Here is a 22,164-nt window from a genome sequence, read left to right on the forward strand (position 1 = left end):
GAATTCAGTGAAAAATCACGGCCAATGCGCGATTGTGTTCATTAGGCTGCAGACAGAAATGAGAACTGGAGCTGTGTCCTGTGTGCAATCCAAATGACCGCTCTCTACCTAACAGAGGTTGATGAATGGATGTGCCAAAGAGCAGCTCTGCAAGACGTTACGAATACACAAAACAACAACGACAATCTTGCTTGGTTTCAGGAGCTATGTTTGCTGTACTTGAGTTTAATTCCACTTTGGGTGACTCATCTATATACCGCCTCCATAACTGGTTGACATATGTGCTACAGCAATTCTGAGCTAACAGCTGTGCCAGCATCTCCAGGAGCACCGGCATCCCTGCCAATGAGACGGCACACTCCAAAATGGATGGAAGAACTCCAAAACCCAGGTGAGAAAAGGAAGGAACCGTAGCTACCTGATAACTCGCTCTACTGAAAAGATGGCTTATCTCAGATTATGGTTAGATTCTGATTTGAGAGCCATCTGCATTCCAACTCTTTTTTTTTTCCTCTCAGAGAGTCTCACTATGTAGTCCTGACTGTCCTGAAACTCACACTGTGGAGACCAGGCTGGCCTCAAACTTACAAAGAGTTGCCTGCCTCTGCCTCTGGGATTAGACACATTTAATCCCATTCATTTAATCTGCATTCAGCTCTTACTGCTACCATAACAAATGTTTCAAGTCATAGGCAGAAATGATTTATCCCTGGGAGAAGACATCCATATCTGAGACACTACTATAATAACAATACTGTTATCCCTGTGTCAGTTAGGTCCGCTCTTGCCATACATACGTATCATAAACATTGAGAAGCCAGTTGAGACACATATCCACACAGAGAGGGACGTTGACCAAGTTGTTGTGCTCTTGCTCCAGACGATCATAAAGAGTAGTCAAACAGTTAATGATCTGCAGGATATCCATGGGCTGGTCATTTTGCTTGAGGTTGTGCTGGTCCAAGACATCGCATGCAGCTGACAGGCTCAAGAGATCCACTACGAAAACACACATAAACACAAATGACCCAAAATAGAAAACTTCGTTTCATTGCTTTTCCTTTGTGGATGCTGGTTGAGTTGTTTCCTATCCTTTAGTAAACACCAAATCCAATTTCTACCCTGTTTCAAAGATATTCTGTTTTCATCACTTTCCTTTCAATTTGATCTGATTTTATCAGTATTCACGATCTGAAGTTGTTTTCCAATCTCACTGGCATCGGATGAACATACAAACTTACACAATTCCCTTCTCTGGAATAGCAGCAACCATCTGAGTGTTAAAGGGATCAGGCTTCTGAGTCAATAGTCATTTCTAAGTAGGAAAAAAAAAAACAACGTGTTGCCCTAGAGATTTTGAAAGACACACTCACTGATGGGCCTTTCCCTTCTTAGAGATCAAATAGATGAATCTATATGGTTAGGGGGGTGTAAACTCAATTTCTGGCTATGCATTTATAATGAGAAAGCATTTTCCCCTTAAAAGAGATACCTCAGCTCTCTTTGTTGCCTTAACACCAGGTGAAAAAATAACCAATTTCACAAAAATTTTCTATAGGCAAACTGCATGATCTATTCATATTTCAAGCCTACGGCTAATTTATTTCTCCTTTCACCTTCACATTGCATTTTACAATGTCCTTTTTCTCGACACTTATTAAAAATTTTAAGGCTAGGGGAGATTCCCTTGGTCTGGGGTAGTATTTAATCCGATGCCAAAAGAAAAAATTAACAAGAGTGGATTTCCATCAGCAAATCACTAGCATTATTCCCGAGTGGCATGAAAAGGCGCTTTTCTCTCAAGCCAATTTATTAGCCAAATTGAAAATGCAACACTGGTGTTTTTGTAAGCACCTGGTACACCGAAGCTATGCTCCGAAGTGTCAGTCCTTTGAGACAAAGAATCAATGATAATGAAGTGCCTCTCTCACACACCTAAGGGGAAGAGGGGGCACTGCAACTGTAAATATAACTTCAAATGAAATCCACAAGAAGCAATTTCTTTCAGTAAATAGTTTTTCCAATAATATAAGAAAGGCAAACATAAATCAATAACACATTTTCCTCGTTACAGGAAGTAAGTTCAAATTAAATATTACAAAAATAGTGGTTAATACATATGCAGCAACATACTGTCTCTCTTAAAAAAGGGGAAAGAATTTGGTGTCAAGTTTCCCTAGAATCATGAAGAGCTGATGGCAGAGGCAAGAGATAAGTTCCACTATTTTTCGCTCCCATAAAGAAAACTCTGTGCTCTCATGCCATGGGCCAGTTTTCCTATTTTTCCTGGGCTAACACTCCTCTTACTCACTTACAGATTGTATTTTGCTAAGGATGGAACTCATGGTCGCACATGTCTCTACTGCAGCCTGTTTTGATTTAACATAAGGCCATGTTCTGCTTACAACCATGTTCTGCTTAACGTCAGGGGAATGTTTTGGAGGAAAAAAAACCATCAGCAGGTGATTTAATCATTGAGTGAACATCACCGAATATAGCTACACAAATTAAGAAGTCTACTATATTTCTAGGCTGCATAGTATTATGGGATCACTGCCAGTGACTAGCCCAAACATCCTTAGACAATGCTCCACTGTGCTCTAAAAAGAAAGAAATGATCTTCCTTAATGAAATCCGAGACTGTGTACACGTGGAAGTAGGAAACTGGCAGACTGCAAGACATATTTGGAAGTCAGGCGGGCAACACAATGAAGAAAAAAAAAATGAGTGTGCAAGCAGGCAGGAGGCTATCCGAACAGGGAGATGAAATGGGGACTCCTCGGGAGGCAGAAGGGAGCTACAGAGACATAGCACTCAGATTTTTATCATCTCTTTTGTCTGCCTGACTTCCTGAGAGCACAACTGCTGAAGTGCAGGTTGTGGAAACTGTCAGAAAGGTAGCATAGCAGCTTTGTTATTGGAAGGGTGGAGTAGATTTCTTCCATACACCAAAATTTCTAACGTGTTTCTTTATATATTGCAGAAACACTATGGGTCCTGTGAAGTGCTTTTATTATTTCCTTTTTTACTATGATATACTTTAATAATTATAAATACTTTGCTTTTGATTTAAGTATATAAGAACAGTGAGGATTTTTCCACTCACTTTTGATGACGTATCGAATGAACCCACGTGATGATAAAAAGCAAACAGTGAAATGGCCTGAATTTCATTTTATTGGACCTAATCTCAACACAGGTGACTAGGTAGGCAACACACACAACAGAAAATTTAGAGTAAAAATAGCTCCGGGGGGAGTGAGGCAATTGCTTGCAAATAACAGGAGCAGAAGACGGCACAGGAGAGAAATATTGTGTGGTGTTCTCTGCTAAAACCGGATGCGGTGAAATACAAGACCAATCCATCACAGAATATGGGAGAACACAATTCCCCAAACAAATATAGCAAATCGAAAAACAGAATTTTGTTTCCACGGAACAATATTTAAAAGCCTCCTATTTAAGCAGACAAAGACCAGGCAACAGACCAGCAAACAGGTGAGGAAAGAGATAAGGGCAACTGAAACCTCTCTCTCTCTCTCTCTCTCTCTCTCTCTCTCTCTCTCTCTCTCTCTCTCTCTCTCTCTCACACACACACACACACACACACACACACACACACACACACACATTCAATTTTCAAACCAAGCCTATTAAAGAATACATAGAAGTTATTTTGGTGAAACTTTAAACAAAACGATAAGCTTTCCTCCAAACCTCAGTAAACAACTAGCAGATGGTTTTGTGAAGATATCCTTTTTCTTGAAGCTAACACTTTCCATTATATTAATATATAATATAATTTTAAATAAGTGTACACATGCTCAAAGTGTGTGTGTGTGTGTGTGTGCGTGCACACGTCCTTGCATATGTCAGAGCACTTGCTGCTCTTGAAGATTAACTGGATTCAGTTCCCAGAACCCACATAGATGGTGACTCATAACCATCATAACTTCAGGGATCTGATGTCCCCTTCTGATCTCCATGGTCACCAGGCACATGTGGTGCACATATATACATGCAGGCAAAATGTTTATACACATAAAATAAAATAAACCGTGTTAAAATGTTTTCTTTCAAAAATGCTCTAAACATATTTTAAACTATTATTTTTAATTATATGTATGTGTGTGGGTTCACTACAAGAATAGTATGTGCTCTTAACCACTAAGCCATCTTTCCAGCTTCTTCAAAAATACTTTAATGAAAAAAGAAGTTATAGCTTCGATGTCATTGAAGACTAGGACTATGTGGTGGTGTATTCTTTATGCCTGAGTGGATAGAGAGAGGAGAGAAATGACTCCCTTCCAGGGACATATTTACCACTCAGAAGAGAATCTGGTTAAGCCTAGTCATTCCTTCTAGGTTCAAACATCAGTTACATCCGTTACATCTTGCCATTGGCCAAAGGAGTCCCCTCGTCCCCTCAAACATCAAAACTATCTCTATAATCTAATGACAAAGTCCTATTATTGATGACAGAACTTTCTTATGTCATCCAGCATACATGTCAGAAGTGAGAATGTTTACAAGATTCACAACCCAGTCTTACTAAAATATTTCTAAGGCAATATTTATAGAGAAAGGGTAGTGATATAGAATCACTCCTTCCAAGTCTCAGGGATCATTGCAGAAGATGGTACAGAAAGATTATCAAAAGCCAAAGGCAACATGTGCTGGAACACAACAGGACAGCTGCACGTATGAATTTAAAGATTGTGACTGCACACACCAAAACTATGCAAGCTCAACCTAGACCCAATCCCAGCCTGGAGAGAAGAGTTGGCTACACAGTGTCACTCCTAGTTACAGAATCAATGGCAATGGTTAGCTGTGGGAGAGGGAGAGACAGGCTTCTCTTGGTGTAACCCTTCGTAGTTGACCACAGTCCAGTGGAAGACCACACAATCAACAATATTTGGGCAGCACAAATTGTGCTTGAAGAGTTTCAAAAAAAAAAACTAAAAGGAAAGGAAAACAAAACAATGAAGCACACAACACACAATGTTTCATGAGGAAAAAAAGATGGGTAGACCTGGGAAGAAGTGAAGAGGGGAAGTAAAGATGTTCAACACCAGTAAAAAACCTGAAACTCTGAAAGAAATAATATTTTAAAGAGATTTATAAAAAATGGGAGCTGGACTAGGAATACCTGGCCAGCTAGAGTTTACTCATAAGTAGCAAAGTTTAACTGATGGAAACGATGTTCTAATCCTAATATAAGAATAATACTTTGAGGATATCCAATTCCAGAAGGAAGGACAAATATGGAAAGGTGCCTAGAATCATGGGCAAATAAAACCACTGATAACTGAATAATAGAGCCTACAAAGGGCCCTTTGATATTACAAGGACTGGGCACCAAATACCTCTTTCCCTGTTGTGCAACTCAAGGACATTAGAGGGACCACAATACTTTCCCTAGAAGATAGATGGATATTATCACACCAAAATACTTTCCCTAGAAGATAGATGGATATTATCACAAGATAATTATCTTCAAGATATTTTAAATTTTGATATAACAGAGATATGCCTTTTAAGCTACATGAAAAAAAATGTGGACATATATTATTAATATATTATACATATTATTATACTTGGGAGCCCTTGATGTGAGTCAGCGAATGACTCAGGATCTACATCTTGCTTACATTAATACTATTTGCATTGTAGCTTGCTGTAGCAATAAACTATAGTATATAAGCCATGTTATCGTGGGTCCTGTGAGTCTTCTTTACCAACCTAACCCTGCCTAATGCCCTCTTTAGTGCTCTATTAGAAGGTAAGGTTCGTTTACCTGGAAGAAAGCACATTTTTCACTTTGTCTTAGTGAAAGCAAATCCAGAAGTTTTAGCTTTAATCAGACAACTCTATACTGTATCGTATGACTGTAATTTAGGATCAGGTTTCTGAGCAGTGGCAAATTATTCTCCATTTCTTGTTGCATGGAAAATAGTTGTCACATTTATCAACTGTCATATATTTAGCCCTGTGGTTTGGGCTCTCTCCAATCCCCTACACACTAATAAACTAAATATATTTGCTTTGTTAGTATATTTTTACTTCTGCTCTTGCAAGTTGGCTATCCTTTAGATGATAGAAGATGCACACTTATAGAGTGTCATCAGAACCATGGGAGAAGAAAGGAAAAGCTACATCATCTTCTTCATACTTCCCCAGGCTATTGACCACACGAACCAGCTTACAAATACTTCACACCAAGACATTCAATTTTTCTCTGCTACTCTATCAACTTTAACTTTTGTTTACACTGCACAGAAAATCACCCATAGAGGCACACAATATAAAAATTATTATAAACTGGGGGCATTGTAAGCCAATGGTGATACTCATAACTTAAGTAGCACATTCTCTGTAGTAGATAAAATGTATTATTTGGTTTCCTGTAATATTGAAGTTTGATAGAGAAGTATTTATTTATTTATTTATTTATTTATTTATTTATTTATTTATTTTAAAGATCAGTTGCCTCATAGAGACGGCTAAGTATGTTCTCTAAGGGATTGGAAATTCAATCTCTTCACTGGCATCAAGAAATCACTGAGATAACATCACTAATTTCTGTTAATGTAAGACGCAGTAGAAATAGACATTGATAGGAAAAACTAGTCAGGGCAAGTTTCATTTGCTTAGGCCATGGACAATAGCTCTTTATCAAGCTTTTGCAGGCACAGAAATAAAAAAAAAAAGGAGCTAGAAGATAAACCTAAGCAAATACAAAATTTGGAGGAAGCTCTTAAATCACCTATTGAAACCTCACTAAGGAATTGGACCACACACATTCTTCAAAAGTAAATGGATTGCCAAAACTTTTTGCTCTGTTCTCACTGCACATGGGGCCATAGTCTGCATGGTATTATCCATGCATTCTTAAGAATTCAGTACCTAATTTAGATAAATACACTCTAATTTTGCTATCTTTGAGTTTTTTTTCAAATCAGAGTGAAGATCTGAAAAGAAATGCTGAGAATTTCAACTCTGCTTAAAAGTGAAAATTCAACCAAATCATCTTACATTCAGAGTTAAGGTTTATTACAAGGTTATCACCTTAAATGGCTAACATGGTTTTTTTACCCTATCCAACTCCTCCATGTTCCCAGTGTTTACTAAAATTTTGACATATACTGAAAAGAAAGACAATGAATAGAATTCTTCTCTTTCACCATAAAAATGAATAATGTTCAAATGATTCCAGGCAGCGGTGGAAAAGGATAACAGTCATAAGGCATTAGAGGCATTTCCGTCCAGTCTGTTTCTGAGCTTTGTCATAGTATAACCTGGAACAGCTGGTTACCTCTTTTGAACTTTTGGGATCTTACAGGAATATTCTATAGCACTTTAGAATAACCAGTTCATAATTCTCCTTTTTATCAAAGGCGAGCAGCACCTCTGGGATGGGGCAGGGTCAAAAGAAGAAAAAAAGGCAGAAGACTTTCTCTATTCAGCCCCTTGACTCCACCCCACCCCAAACTCCTTTGTGCCTGCTACGATTCATTAACCAGGTCCCCAAGGAAATCCTAGGCATGGGGAGCCTTTTATTAGCTACTGAAACTTGGCAGCTATGCACCAGAAAATGATAACTTTGGGCTATAAGCTCTTAAGGCAATGGAATCTTCCATTGGCTTTCATCCATGTATTCATTCTATGAAAACAGAAAGCTCTATTCTTTGCTCAGTTTTATGTTAATTATTGGGAATATCAATATGAAAAGACAAGGAACCTATTTGACCTTTCCCAATACTATCATTTCTAGGGCACTTGCATCACTATATGACAACCCCATACCAGTAGTTCCTTGACTTTAGTTCTACCCACTTCTGAGAACCTCTAGGTGTTTCCAAAGGACCTTGGTGGCCGAGGCTATTAGTCCTTCAGTGTTTCTTATTTCCATCCCCAAGTTTGAGGGATTTTAGTATTAGAAGGGAAGAGCCATTCATAACTCTAGCTTCTCAATATCTTAATGTTCTAGTCTACCTCCGTAAAAAAATCATACCAATTCACTCTGTCACCCATTTAAATGGCTACTTTAGAAATAGCAGTCAGTAATATCTCCTTCTTGAATATAACTGCATGCTTTTCAGTTCCTTCACTAACTCTTCCTAACTTACTTTACCTCTTGATCCCTCTACCTCCTACTTGCCAAATTCAACCTAAATTTTTAGCTTCTCCTACCCAACATGGCCTTGAAATACAACATTCTAACCTCCCTTTTCCCCAAGCCCTCACAACCCTCACCTAGGTATCATCTGCCTATCCTAGGACAGCAGTACGCAGCTTCTGGTTGCCGGCTGCTGCTAGAGGAATATTGCGCCACTAGAGATTGGCATTTGTAGAAACAGTCAGCTGACTGAGTTTCCCAATGCTGGTTTTTGACTTAACTTCCCCCTCGTTCTCCACAAAGATAAGGTCAGTGTCCGTTTTATTACCTTCCACTGTTAACTGTGTCACTGGGATTCTCAAACTCCACAAAGAAAACCTTTGGTTTTAGATGGGTTTCCATCGCCCTCTTGCTGCCAAGTTTCTTGGTTACCTAGAACCTGCATGTATCCTTCTCTCTGGCCCTCCAGTAGCAGCGAAGTGTCTCTTCTTTTTGCCTGGCTCTAGGACACCTGCCTATAACTTGCCCCTTTTTATTCTGTCATCTTAAGTCAGTCATTTTTTATTTCCTCAGTCATCTCCAATTTGCTATAACCTCTCTTTGCCCCTTTTTGCAACTAAAGTTCTCTAAGAACAGGCCCATTCCAGTCATCTACACCTTTTGTTCACTTTTAAGATGCTCGGTGTATTATCTTCACCAAAGTTACTAAGGCTCTCTCTGTTGCTATATACAATGGGCATTGTCACCACCATCATCTGACCTTATGATAGGTTCTTCCTTTCTTTCATGCAATGGGCACTATAACCCCTTGGATTTTCCTACGGAACTCTCAGACATGACTTTATACTCAGTTTTCATGGTTGCTTATCCTCTGTCCTAAATGACCTCTTCTCCCTCCCTCTCTCTTCCTCTGTGCATATGTGTTTGCTATCTTAACCTTTCTATAAATCATTTAAGCAATAGCTCCATGCTTTTAATTGCTAAATATTGCTTGTGTAGCTCACTCTACCTTTTACCAAACTCTGGTAGACAAGCTCATTTCTCACAGGGAAGCCCAAGTCAAGAATCCACGAGTCTTCCCTTCCTTGATTTGCCTTCACCCTCCCCATCAAACAAATCACTAAGGCTTGGAGCATCTGCCGCCTATATCTTGAAATGTTCCTCCATTCCTATCCAAGCCACCATATTGCTGGTTTCAATTCAGTAACAGATCTCTTTCCTGCTCATGGTTCAACCCTCAATTCATGCTTTGTTTCCCAGCCAGAATGGTTTTTCAAAGTGAAAATCCATCCATGTCATCCCCTTGCCAAAATCTCTTGAATGGCTCCCACTGACCTCTAAAGGCTTTAACTTGGGTTTTAAAAGCTTCTCGCAATCTGTCTCCTGCTTCTCTCTCTAGCCTAATATTTCACAATAGGCCTGGAATTCTGCAGAGTCACCATGACGAAGTCATTTTAGTTCCTGAGTACTTTCTGCTCTCCGTAGGCCCCAGGCCTCAGAACACAGCCTTCCCTCCCTATGACTAGAACACATATGACGGGGCTGTTCCTGCAGATCCAAATCTACATGATCTCCACAGCACAGGACAGCAACAGGATATCCAAGAGGAGTCCCAGTGAGGGCCCAGCATCGATAGTGTAGCAGAAACCAGAGGCCTCAAACCAGACCGATGACTCTGCAATGAACACTTGCAAGTAAAGATATATGAACGAAAGGTTATACTGTGTGACTCACTGCGTCACACTGTCGCTTCCATGACGAGATTCTTTTCCCTTTTTTTTCTTTAATTTTCTCTCTTTTTTTTTTGTCTTAAATTTTGCTTTATTTTGGAGGTGGGTAGCAGGGGCAGAGGGCAGATATGAATGGGATTGAAAAGCATGATGTGAAAGACACAAATAATAAATAAAGGAAAGTTAAAATAAAAAAGATCTCGCCAGGCATGGTGTTGCTGCCTTTTATCCCAGCCGGCAGATCTTTGAGTTGAAAGCTATCCTAGCCCACAGAGCTAGTTTCAGGACAGCTAGGGCTATGCATAGAAACCCTGCCAGGGAAAACAAACAAAAAATCCAATCATCTTTTCTCTATCATAACATACATCTGAATATTTGCATTTAAAGAAACAAAAGACATATCTATGAACTTGGTTCAGATAATATTGTTATAATGCTCTAATATTAAATAGTCTTTATAAAATGAAGATATAATGGGAAAGGGGGAGATAAAATAACTTTCACAAAGATAAATGTAGGTGTAAATGCTATTCATTTAACAAAACAAATTTTACCAATATCTTATCAATTTAACAAAAGTCACTGAACACTTGCAGAGGTAATTATAACCCAACAAAACAGTCTGGGCAGGTACTAAGCCAAAAAGCTTTCAAGAATAAATTTTATTTGGCAAAATGACCTTGTGACGTAAGGGTGTAAACATGGTGAAAACTCTCCAGTCCTCATTCTTTAAGCAAAGAAAAATGATCAAGGCCTTCAAACATTGGCTAATACTTACAGCAAAGGGCCTTCTGCAGTCTTCGGAGCTTCATGGCAGTCCTATAGGCGGAGAACCTGACATTATTCAGGTCAGCTGAAGAAAAAGGAGGGAGACAAAGACCATTTGTTATTTCATCAGAAAGCACAGAGGAAACCCCCGATGATTTGCCAACAGCTACAAAAGTCACAATAAGAAGTTAGAAAGAAACCTTGTGTTTATGCTCTGAGCTTTAGAAGGTGAACTTCTGTAGGTTTAGTGTTAAGGAAACAGCTCTTTGTGCCCTTGGACAGTGAGGACAGCTTAGCTTCCCTTCCGGGAAAGGCTACAATGGCAGAGCCTGCCGGCCTATCATGCACTGCTAGGTCCCCAGAGGGAAAAGGAGGCCAACCATTGTTTTTCTTCCTAGACTGTAATCTGTATCTACTGTAGTAAATCCTTGTTGTACAAGATTAAAGAAAGAGAAGGAATACATTACTGGAATTGCTATAAGACCTGAAAACGCAAAGAACGCTATGCCCATATTTTCATATAAAAGGTCAGATGTTTACTGTGGAAAAGAGAATTAAAGAAAACTATAAAACTGAATAAATAAAGCATAACAGCCTACAACCATGGAATATATACTGTTAACATTCCAAGCATGTTTTATATAATCTGCAAGTGTATGTGTTGATATAAAATTGAAAGTAAAATGAATTTCAACATTTTTTAAATTGATCTAAAATTGCATGTATTTGTCATATACAATATGATGTCTGAGGTTAAAAAAACACATAACATTATGATTAAATTTAAAGCAAACATCCTTATTATTTTTGTGGTGAGAACACTTAATATCCAGCCAGCATCTTTGCATTTTCAACCATATATCACCATTAATTATAGTCACGATTAAATGGAATAATTTCTTAACTTTTCGAGCACTTGCTGTGAAAACTAACAGCATTTCCATGCCTCCCCTTCTTCCCGCCAACTCTTCCCATGTTTGCCCACCCTCTCTCAAATTCATCATCTCCTTAATTATTTTTACAGAACATATTTCTTGAACTTATTCCTGCTAAAATGTAATTTTGCAATCTTGGACCAGCAACTAGCATTATATTCATTTTATCTTTTAAAACTATTTTTAAATTTAAATATATTTTTGTCATACTCTTCTCCTCTCCCAAGTACTTCTCCCACTCCCTACCCACCCAACTTTAATGTTCTTCATCAAAAAAAAAACAAGCAAAAACCCAATATAACAACAAAACCCGCCAAAACCAAAAAACAAAATCATCCCCCCAAAAAACCTACAAAACCATAACCAAATAAAAGCACCCCCCCTTAAAAAACCCTGTGGAGTCAATTATATGGGTCAACAACTCTGACACATGAGGGCTGCCCAGGAGTGGCTGGTGCACCCAGTGTCACTCCATTGGAGAGAACTGAGTTCCCTTCCCAGTAGGTGTAACTAACAGTTCAGTCCTTTATACCAGTGGCTAGATTTTCATCCACTCATTCATTTGAAAATATAAAATTAATATAATAAGATAAAACAAAATCCATCACATCAAAGTCGGACATGACAAACCAAAAGAAGGAAAAGTCCCCAAGAGAAGGCACAAGAATCAGAGACCCACTCATTGCTCACTCAGAGATCCCATAAAAAATGCTAACCTGGAAGCCATAGTTTAGACACAAACAACCTGGTGTAGACCCATGCAGGCCCTAGCATGCTATTTCAGTCTCCATGAGTTCATATAAGCTTTGATAGGTTGATTCAGAGGGTACTGTTCTCCTGGTGTCCTCCATCCCCTCTGGCTCTTTCTTTCTGCCTTCTCTTCTGTGGGGTGCCCTGAGCTCTGAGCGGAGGGATTAGATGGAGACAACCCATTTAGAGCTGTGTGTTTCAAGGTTTTTCTGTCTCTCTCTCTCTCTGTGTCTCTGCCTGTCTCACTCTCTGTGATTCTCTGTCTCTCTGTCTCTCTCTCTGTCTGTCTCTCTCTGTCTGTCTCTCTCTGTCTCTCTCTCTCTCTCTCTCTCTCTCTCTTTCTCTCATATGCCTGCCTATGGCTCTCTGTATTTCTTCCCATCTGTTGCAGGAGGAAGTTTCTCTAACAATTAGCTTTATTGTCTAAGGTCTAAGTCCGATAGTCGGCATGGACTAACAATTCAACAATTTAGGCCACCATTTTCTATCTGTAAGTCCCGAAAAGTCAGGTCATTTAACAGGGGGCTATACTCAGACAGCACCCTTATGCAAGTCTGCACAAGCATTATCATAGCTATGTTTCTTTTCGAGAGTTTCTATGTATGTATGTATGTAGTTTGCATGTATGTATAAACTTCAGAAACTCAGCTCCAAAAAGCTCCTTGAGAATTTTGTCACCAGTCCTATTTCTTAGCAACTTAATATATAACTGCTCTGTGACAAAGCAGAGCTAATACAGCCAGAGAACTGGCTGACAGACTGAATGAGTAAATGAACAAAAAGAAGACAAGAAGACAGTGTAACTGCCACAGACAAAGGATATCCACACCACTGATCCTAAGGAAGGAAACAGTAATATTTTCTCTATATCTAAGTCACCTAGATCAACATTATTCGCTTTGTGGTCTGCGCAGAAACCAAATATATTGGCCTACATTTAAATGAGAGGGAAGAAAAGAACATCTAGAAGCTATTCCAAATTATTCAGCATAATTTTTTAAAGATTGGCAATACCAAATAATGAAAAGACCACGAAACAACCAGAGCACCTACAGAGCTTATAGGAATACAAAACAACACAATTTTGGAAAGTTATATGAGCAGTCTCTTTCTTTTTCTTTTTTTTAAATGATTTACTATTTTTACTTAACGTGTCTGAGTGTTTTGCATGCTCGTATGTCTATATATCCTATGCATGTCTGGTGCCTACAGATCCTCTGGAACTGGAGTTATAGGTGGTTGTGAGCCACCATGCGGGTGCTGACAACTGAACCTGGATCATCCACAAATGCAGCAAACGCTCTAAACCTTTGAGCCAACTCTCCAGCCTCAGATTAGGAGTGTCTTATGACATTAAATATACATATATCTTATGACCAATATTAATTAATATTTACAAAAATAAATAAAATACATGTTCACAAAAAGCCTGGAACATGATTGTCCACAGCTTCATTCATAACATCCCCAAACTGGGCTGGAAACAAAGCAATAGAATAACAAATAATCAGCCTGTGCTAGCCACATAAGAGATACTGACATACAATAAAAGGAAAATAATTACAGAGAATGTAACAAAACATCAATCTAAAAGCCATGCAACTGGCTTTTACATAAAACTTACAGAAATAATTTTGAAAAAATATAAAACATGCTAAATCTACCTATGGACAAATGGTAACCTCCATGGTGTGGAAGTGGAAATTTTTACTCAAAGGAACCAAGAGCTATAACTGAGGTGGTTAGGGTATGTATTGTGATTGGTGTAGGGGCAACATGACCTCATGTTTGCCAAAACTGTGTATTTAAAATGGAAGTGTTTTATGGTGTTTAAATTATGCTTTAATAATGTCAATTTTAAGAGTGAAAAAAACTACTCTCATGTATACAGTACAATGTGATGTATGCGTATGTTAGTTTAAGCCACACTACAGAGGCGGTCAGTTGTCTTAATCAGGAATGCATACTCCAGGGGTGGCTGCTTAGCAATTAATCAAAAAGCCTCACTCGAGAGGCGGCCACCGTAAAGTGCTGCAGCTATATTTAGCTCCTATTACACTGGGGATTTCATTAATTAACATAAGTAGTGTTAGATAGGGTAGTATTGTTCATACTAGTGTCAAGCAAAATATGAACACTGTTGAAGAAGATTTAGAAACATTACCTGCCATTACGTTAATAGGATCAAAGACCATTCTAGCAGATTCTACATTATTAGAAATGGTACCCTAAACTGGACCTAACACTGTCTAACTGTGGCCCACTGGATTCTTGGTTGCCTGACAGAGTCCGTACTATGAAATCAATGGTCTTTCAAATGTGAATACACCTGGAGGGCTACTTCTAAAACACACATTTCCCAGTTCCTCACTCTAGATTTCCTGATTCTATAGGTCTGGGCGAGAGCTTGAGAATATACATTTCTAACAAGTTTCTAGGTAATGCTAATGCTGTTGGTTCATGGACCACACTCTAAGAACCATTGCAATGAAGGACTGTGGTTTACCCAGGCTCGCCAAAGGCACTCAAAACAGCACAGCTAGTATTTGGCTGTGCTTTTGGTACAAGCTGTAAGGTTATCTGGTACCCACTGCCTAATGTTCCTATGTGACAGTGCTTCTTTGGGCACCTGCTTTCATTATAATTTGGAAGCCAAAACAGGAATAAAAAGGAAGCTGTCAGCTACATTCTTAATAATCCTTTATTCGTCTTACCCCCAACATCACGGTTTTTCCCCTTAGTCTCTTTCCCCCAGTCAGCACTGTTTAGCTTTGAAGGTGTTCTGGACAAATTTATAGTAAGAGTCATCTTGTGGCATTAAATGGATTCCTGCCCTGCTTCCAGCATACTCAAAAGAGTTTTCGTATATTTACCACTATGGATTTTACACACTTATTATTGAGGACTTTAAGCTCTCTATAAAATTAGCTGTACAAAGACATAGAATCATTCTTTGGGTTAAATACGGTCTACATTTCCCTTAAGAACATTCAGTGGCCATTTGTAAGGCATGAGAGCTATCTACCAAGCAATCGTCTCAGTCGAAGACACTGGCACAGCACTCCCCTCCCCATTTTTCTTAATCCTCCTTTTCAACTGACTCTCAACTCACGGGATTTGTTTCCTTCTTTCTGGTGTGCAACCAAAGACTCTCTCTTATGGCCCTAACTCCACCCCCCTTTCCAATTGTTCTGGTTTTATTCAGAACTCAAAAAAAGAAGGGGGGTGCAAATGAGGTCAGACACTTCATCCAACTCTCACAGAATTCCTATAAAGAATTGGCATCTTCCAGAAGCTAGAGCTCCAATTGGAAAGGCGTGGATGATATGATTTGTTTGGGGTGTGGCTCACTGTGGGAAAGTATCAAGAGACAGGCATCTGGAACATTCTTGCTCTAGCAGAGCTTTCAGCTTCCCCAAAGCAGTTCTTTCAAGTCTTCCTAACTATGACACATCCTGCCTCTACCTAATCCTTCCTGACACCCTTCCATTGTGCCTTCAACTTATTGTAATGAACAAACCTTCTGCCATCGCATCTCTAAGCAACATAGTCCAAACCCTTCTCAATCAGGGATGCAGGAATGCCAGAAGAAAATAGCGGGGAAAATGGCTAGTTTCCAAAACAGAGCTACAAGCCATATGAACTTACACCCAGTAATCATCAGTGAATTCAGCAATCATCAGTGAATTCCAACAGATTTCTGGTGCCTAAAAGTCCAACTAGGGAGTTAACTACGCCGTTTGAGTCTGCATATATTGCTAAGGATCTGCAGTCCCTCTCCCTCTGGCTTACAGCTGGAAGCGATAAGTGCCTGCCTCGTGAAAGCATGTAGGATGCCCAAGAAACTTCAAGATGCGACACAGCTGTGAACTGTGTGAATCTATCCTGGGCTGAAGCTCAGGGAATGACGGCCTCGCTAAAATATGCCAAAGTTTCAGAATGCTAATAAAGCCCCTCAGTCCCATGGCCCAGAAGAGGCTATCTACTTTCCACAACTCGGATCCAAGCTGGAATGAGGTCACTAGCTCTCCCAGCCAGAACTCAAGAGGACTGAGACTATCCAAGAAGCTACCCATGTTTCCATGGCAGCTGGTAGAATGCACACTTCAGAAGGATCAAAATGCTCAGGATCAAAGCATTGCTCTTCCTGACTTGGATTAGTTTTTACCTCTGGGCTGGTTCGAACCCAGGAACAGAGCGAATCTAGAAGCAATGTCTTCAGTTTTTCAAGTTGAGCTGCCAACTGCTGAAATGATGGCCCACTCACTCTTTTGTTGTTTTTGCTTTTTTTTCCAGACAGATCCCTGTCTGTCATGGAACTCACTCCATAGACCAGGAAGACCTCAAACACAGAGATTCTCCTGCCTCTGCTGGGATTAAAGTGTGCCATCATACCCTCCTCATATTTGAAAACAAGTAATAGCTTGTCTTTCTTTTTCTTTCTTCCCCACATTGTTTAGCCTGTGAACTTCTCTTGACTCTGGTAAATATTTCTGTTTTACAGTTTGCCCCTTTATTCTGTGGGAGGTGACAGAGGCAACTGTCAAAAAGAAAAATGGCTGATCAATTTGTACTTGGGATCTATACGCATTGGGCATGCTCTTGTAGTAGTAGCAAAAAACTGTAGCACACTAAAGACATGGTGGAATAGGGAAGATAGTACAAGAAGAGAGCATTATACCCCTTCATCTCCAATCACTCCCCATTCCTGCCTTCTAATAATACTGCCACAATACTACTCTGTCAGACTAACTGGAGTCTAGAATTTCACACAACTTGTATTGTAGTCTAGATTTTCATCAAGGGCTTCAGGAGCCTTTCAAGAAAAGTTTGAGCAGACTTATCGATTAGTAGAAAGAATAACAACCTCATAAACATAATGAATAAAAAGAGTTGTCTGGCTAAGAAGATTATTCCAACAGATAAATCAGCATTGTGGTTTCTGGATATATATATATATATATATATATATATATATATATATATATATATATATATACATATATGTATTAGAGTATGTAAGTATGTGCATATATACACACATATTCTATTACCCAGAAGAAATTTAATCTAATTTCTATAATCTATAATCTATAATCTAATTATACCAGGTGATCTTAAGTAAAAAATAATGATGAAATGAAGTATAATTAATCAATGCCTGGCAGTTAATGTGCAACCAACTAGTACACTGTGTCTACTTGAATACTCTTCCAAACTTTCAAAACAAGATAAAATAAAACAAGATATCTCTAACATTATTATAGGCTCTTATTATAAGTAAATGGCAAATTTATTATATAATACTATATTCCTGATTCCCTAGCTTCATTCTTTCCCTAGAATGTTCTAATGGAGTCTGTGCTGAAAGTGTTATTTTTGCCAGAATGAACAAGAACCACAGGCCTTAACGAAGCTTAACATAAACTCAATAATTGAAATCATGTTTGGCTTAAAAGCAAATCAAGTCAAGATATAGGCTTCGGAAGGTTAGAATTACTGAAAACTCTGAACATCTTGAAGAACAGTTTAGGAATGCTATACCCTCCCCTTCTTGTTCTGAGTCTTGGATACACCCATTCTACTGACCTATATATCCGGAGCCCTTTGAATTTTTGCATTTTGAGACAGGGTCTCACTGCACTGAGCAACACTAGCCTCGAGCCTGCCATGTGGCCCAAACAGACCTTGAATATCCTGCCTCAGCCTCCTATACTGTTGAGATTACATGCTTGTGCCACCAGAAATACCCTGGAATATAACATTAAACAATCAGTAAAAAGAGGCCCATTAACATATTATACCTGATCTACAATTTTTAGATACATGCTAAGAGAAAGAGGGTTTTCTTCTACCCATGGTCCAGTGGACAGTCCTACACAATACTGGCATCACTAAGTGGACTCAGTGGGTTATCTAAAGAGTACATGCAGTTGGGAGGGCAAAGGGTGTGTTGTGAAGAAGTTGGAGAGGAAAGAATAGGGAGTAGATTTGATCAAAACACATTATTCATTGTCAAAAATCATATAAAATCTGAAACCTTTATAACTCCATCACCTGTAGGGCTTTATTTAAATGGGAATGTAACTCAGGCAGGCCTGACACTCTCCATTTTCTCTCCTGGACCTCCTGAATGCTGGGATTGGAGGAGCGCGCCACTATACAGGACAAGTTTATATGCTATAGAACTTCTTAGAAGATTCATCCATAAGTTTGCCTATTCTATCGACAGTTAGTGAGCACTGTAGCTTAGATGCTTCACTTTCTTGAAGCAGAGTGGTCACGATAACCTACAGAAGACAATGGTCTACAGTCTGGAGAAGGACATAAATAGAACAGCATATGAGATGGCTAGACCTATAGTAATGGCAATGGAGGTGCTAACATTCCAATTATGAAAACCGTTTGTCACAAGACCTTCAGGAGACCCTCCCCTGAGATTCTGATTAGCAGCCCCTTCCACCAAACAGCACCAGACAGAGGATTTATGAGAAAAACAAACAAAAACCTGATTGAAAGCAGAAGTTTTCAGTGCGGGAGATTTCCATGAGTTTGCTGTTTTTGTAAAGAACTCCAATGAGCATATATATTCACTGAACTAGACTTAATCTTTCTTTGGTGTATCAGCTCCCTCCTTATTTTAGGGCAAATAACTGTTCCTTTTAAAGTTTCTAAAGTAAAGTCACGAAACGAGTGTGCTATGTATGCCAGGAGCCATGCCAAACAAATGGAATACACTGAGAACCAAGACACAGCATGGCCCTCCTTGACACTCCAGTCAACTGAAAGAGTAATTACATATGCAAGCGAAGTCTGTGAAAGGGGCCTTGAGGAAAGTCACAGAAAGCTTGTACACGTGGGGAAACAAGCCTTTTCGAAGAAAGTAAAGTTAAAGCAAAGACCTGAAGGGCTCCGAGAAGGAGCCAGGTGAGCGGCGGGTAGAGCAAGGCAGGTTAATAGTTCAGCACATGCAAAAAATAGCTCTGAGGCAGAGAAATGTGTGGGCCACAAGGAATCTATGAAAGCTAAGACTTCTGAAATCACAGAGAGTGGGAAGGAAGAGTAACCTTGTGGGCTTAGATAAACTCACATTTGGGCCCTTCACCTCTTTAACAAGGGACTTAGGGTATGAGACGTCTAGTTAAACACAACAGTGTGGAGGAGAGCCCTTTGTCTTCTCTCATGGATGAAACTCTGACACGATAAAAATGAAAAATGACATTTATCCAAAAGGGAAGGAACAAAATCGGAGAGGAGATAAAGACAGATCAGAGCTCCTGTATCTTGGAAACCTAAAACATGATCTGAGGGTAGCCAATTTAGGAGACCAGAGGAACGCCATGTGAAATTAATGAGGCAGGCTGGAGAAGAGATTGGGAGAAGCTAGTGAGACACATATCAATTTATATGCCCGAGAACTCCAAAATTATGATATTTCAGGTTTCTTTCGAAGCTGAAAATACGTGGCTTGAATATAAATCTCAGAGCCCGAAACACTTAGCCTCGAAAGCACTGCAGCCAAGCATCCTATCCACCTGCTCTTAACTAGGAGACTGAATTTCCGTACCTCCCTGAGAGATGTGACATTGAAGAGGGGGGTCAGGGAATTAAAAGCCAAGATGAACACCTGCTAATTCAGCACTAGGGAAGACAGTAAATCTTTAATTTCATTTCCTGCCATTTTCCCTTCTGTCATCGCATTTAAAAAAAAAAAAAAAAAAGCAAACCACTGTGTCATATGCCTCCCCTGACTCCAGAAGGAACTTGGACTTCAGCAAAGTATCCGGCCATTCAATTGGGCAATTCTGTCATTCTTGTTGGTCAACATTCTTCTTTGTTTGTTTGGTCTATTTCATGATAGTGGTGAAGGGTCCGAGGCTTTGGTGAGGATAGGCAAGAGCTGTACTATCTGCATTCCTAGTCTTGCCATCATACATTGCCTTTTCGTCCCAGGTAGGAAGCCACACCAGATCAACATTCTTTCCTTGTATTTGACAAACATCTATCCACACCACTGGCAAGAACAACACTGTGTTACTTCTCTGGCTTAGCATTTTTGGTCACTGTTTCCTTGGTTTTCTCAATGCTAACCGTGGGTAACTCACTCACTTAAAGGCCTCTCAGAACGAGACACTGGCTTAGAAATTCGCCCCAGTCTTCTTCACCTCCATTCGGAAGTTCTTTAATTAATTGTACTATTGTCTCTCCAGAAGCGAACACATTGTACATTCTCTGGGACATAGCCAGTGTAACTAATTTTACCCTGAATAATAAAGACGTTGATCAAATAGGGCCAGATATGATGGACTTTAATCCCAGCACTTGGGAGACAGAAATGGAACTCTCTGAGTTCAAGGACTGCCTGGTCTACACAAGCAAGATGCTGTCACCCACAAAAAAGAATGATCAAATATGACTTAGACTTAGTTTGTATACCTTTTTAAAGCTTTCCATAACCAAATTTCACAGAGGATTTTTTTTAATGTTGTGCCCTAACTTTTTTAGACATCACAAGCATATGGTTGACACTACCTATTTTGAATTTATCATCCTCTTTCACAGTTGGAGGATTTGCAGAAAACTTGCTTGAAATGATGAAAATAAACAGCAGTAAATTTCCTCATCTGCTTTAATGCTAACATTATCTTGCTGCCTTTCCAAATTTACAATGTCAACTAAATTTTCCAAACTGCCTAGCATTCCTCCCCGGCTGGCACCTTTTCAACTTAACTTATTTCGACACTGTTATCTCCCAAGATTTCAAGAGATGATGCTTTTCCTGAAACAGCAATTTCGCGATTTCTCAAGTAACCAACCAATAAGACCCGAGACTAGAACCAAGGTCCAGATTTCCTTTCGTGTCTTTCACTAGTTGGTTAATGCCTGGTCAACCCCCTCCCCCAACCCTCTTTTCATGATTTACTGAATTCCTGTTGGCCAGCTCTCTGTTGGAACCTGTAAGTCTGACAACAGGAGCCCACATTCATGTATGACGACAGTGGTCCTTCAGTTGCCAGAGCAGCTTTTCAGGTTGCCCCCCCCCCCCCCCCCCCCCCCCCCCCCCCCCCCGTTCCCATCTGGCCACCTTCAGTCATTTAAATTTACAGCTTGGCTCTAGGAGACCTTTGGTTTTACACACTCATCTCAGCCAATCCAGGGCTTTGCTCTCTCCAAAGCTTCAGACTTTCTCGCCAGCTAGTTTGTGTTGTTTTCAGACCCACGCAAAGTCCTTACTGTAGAGTCCTTCCAATAACTAGCTATTTGCTGGCTTTCATTCAAATTGGTCCGCGGAAACAGCTGTCAGAGACCTCCTAACCTTTTCAGCTATCAGGTTTTTTTAGGCTGCATTTTTTTTTTTTTTACTAATGCACTCAAAGGGAATGGTTATGTCACCAACGTGATTGCTTCTGTCCTGTTTCCCTGTGCATTTGAAGTCCGTCTCCCAGTGGTGTTTCATTAAGTGGAAATTATACAATTTACAATATTCAATTACACAACATGTGAGTCTGCATATTAAGTTCCAAGGTTAAAGATTCACACTTGAATTCACAACTCTGGTTGTGATGAACAAAACGCGAGAAAGAAGGCAGCCAAGCAGTTTAGGGATAGGGATTTCAATTCTTAACCTTGCCAGAAACTGGAAATGTCCTTGGTTCTGTCCAGGCCAGATGCCAGAAATTCCAAAACTGTTTTTTGAGGGCTCTAGTTCCTGGTGTGGTTTCTTGTTATCTTTCTTCACAGATGCCTGGAAGCTATTTCTGAGGGTAAGGCTGAGTGGTCACTTTAGTCAAGACACCTGTGGGTAGGCCAACTGCACCGACCAGTTCATGGCCTCCCCCACCCCCCATGCCTCAACCAA

General features: G+C 39.7%; 1 protein-coding gene across 6 annotated transcripts in view; it reads right to left on the minus strand.

Moving 5' to 3' along the window:
• Dmd (dystrophin) overlaps positions 1 to 22,164 on the minus strand; it is a 1,759,261-nt gene that overhangs the window by 91,953 nt on the left and 1,645,144 nt on the right. For all 6 annotated transcript variants that reach the window (XM_041642825.1, XM_041642826.1, XM_041642828.1 and 3 more), the window contains 2 exons: positions 10,631 to 10,705; positions 798 to 999 (listed from right to left, as the gene is read on the minus strand). In XM_041642825.1, the coding sequence (XP_041498759.1) occupies positions 798 to 999; positions 10,631 to 10,705 (277 nt within the window). The remainder of the gene's footprint in view (positions 1 to 797; positions 1,000 to 10,630; positions 10,706 to 22,164) is intronic.

This window comes from Microtus oregoni, unplaced genomic scaffold (genome assembly GCF_018167655.1).
Source record: "Microtus oregoni isolate MIOR12 unplaced genomic scaffold, Mior012 000079F_ref0000094, whole genome shotgun sequence".
In the NCBI taxonomy this organism is placed as follows: Eukaryota; Metazoa; Chordata; class Mammalia; order Rodentia; family Cricetidae; genus Microtus; species Microtus oregoni.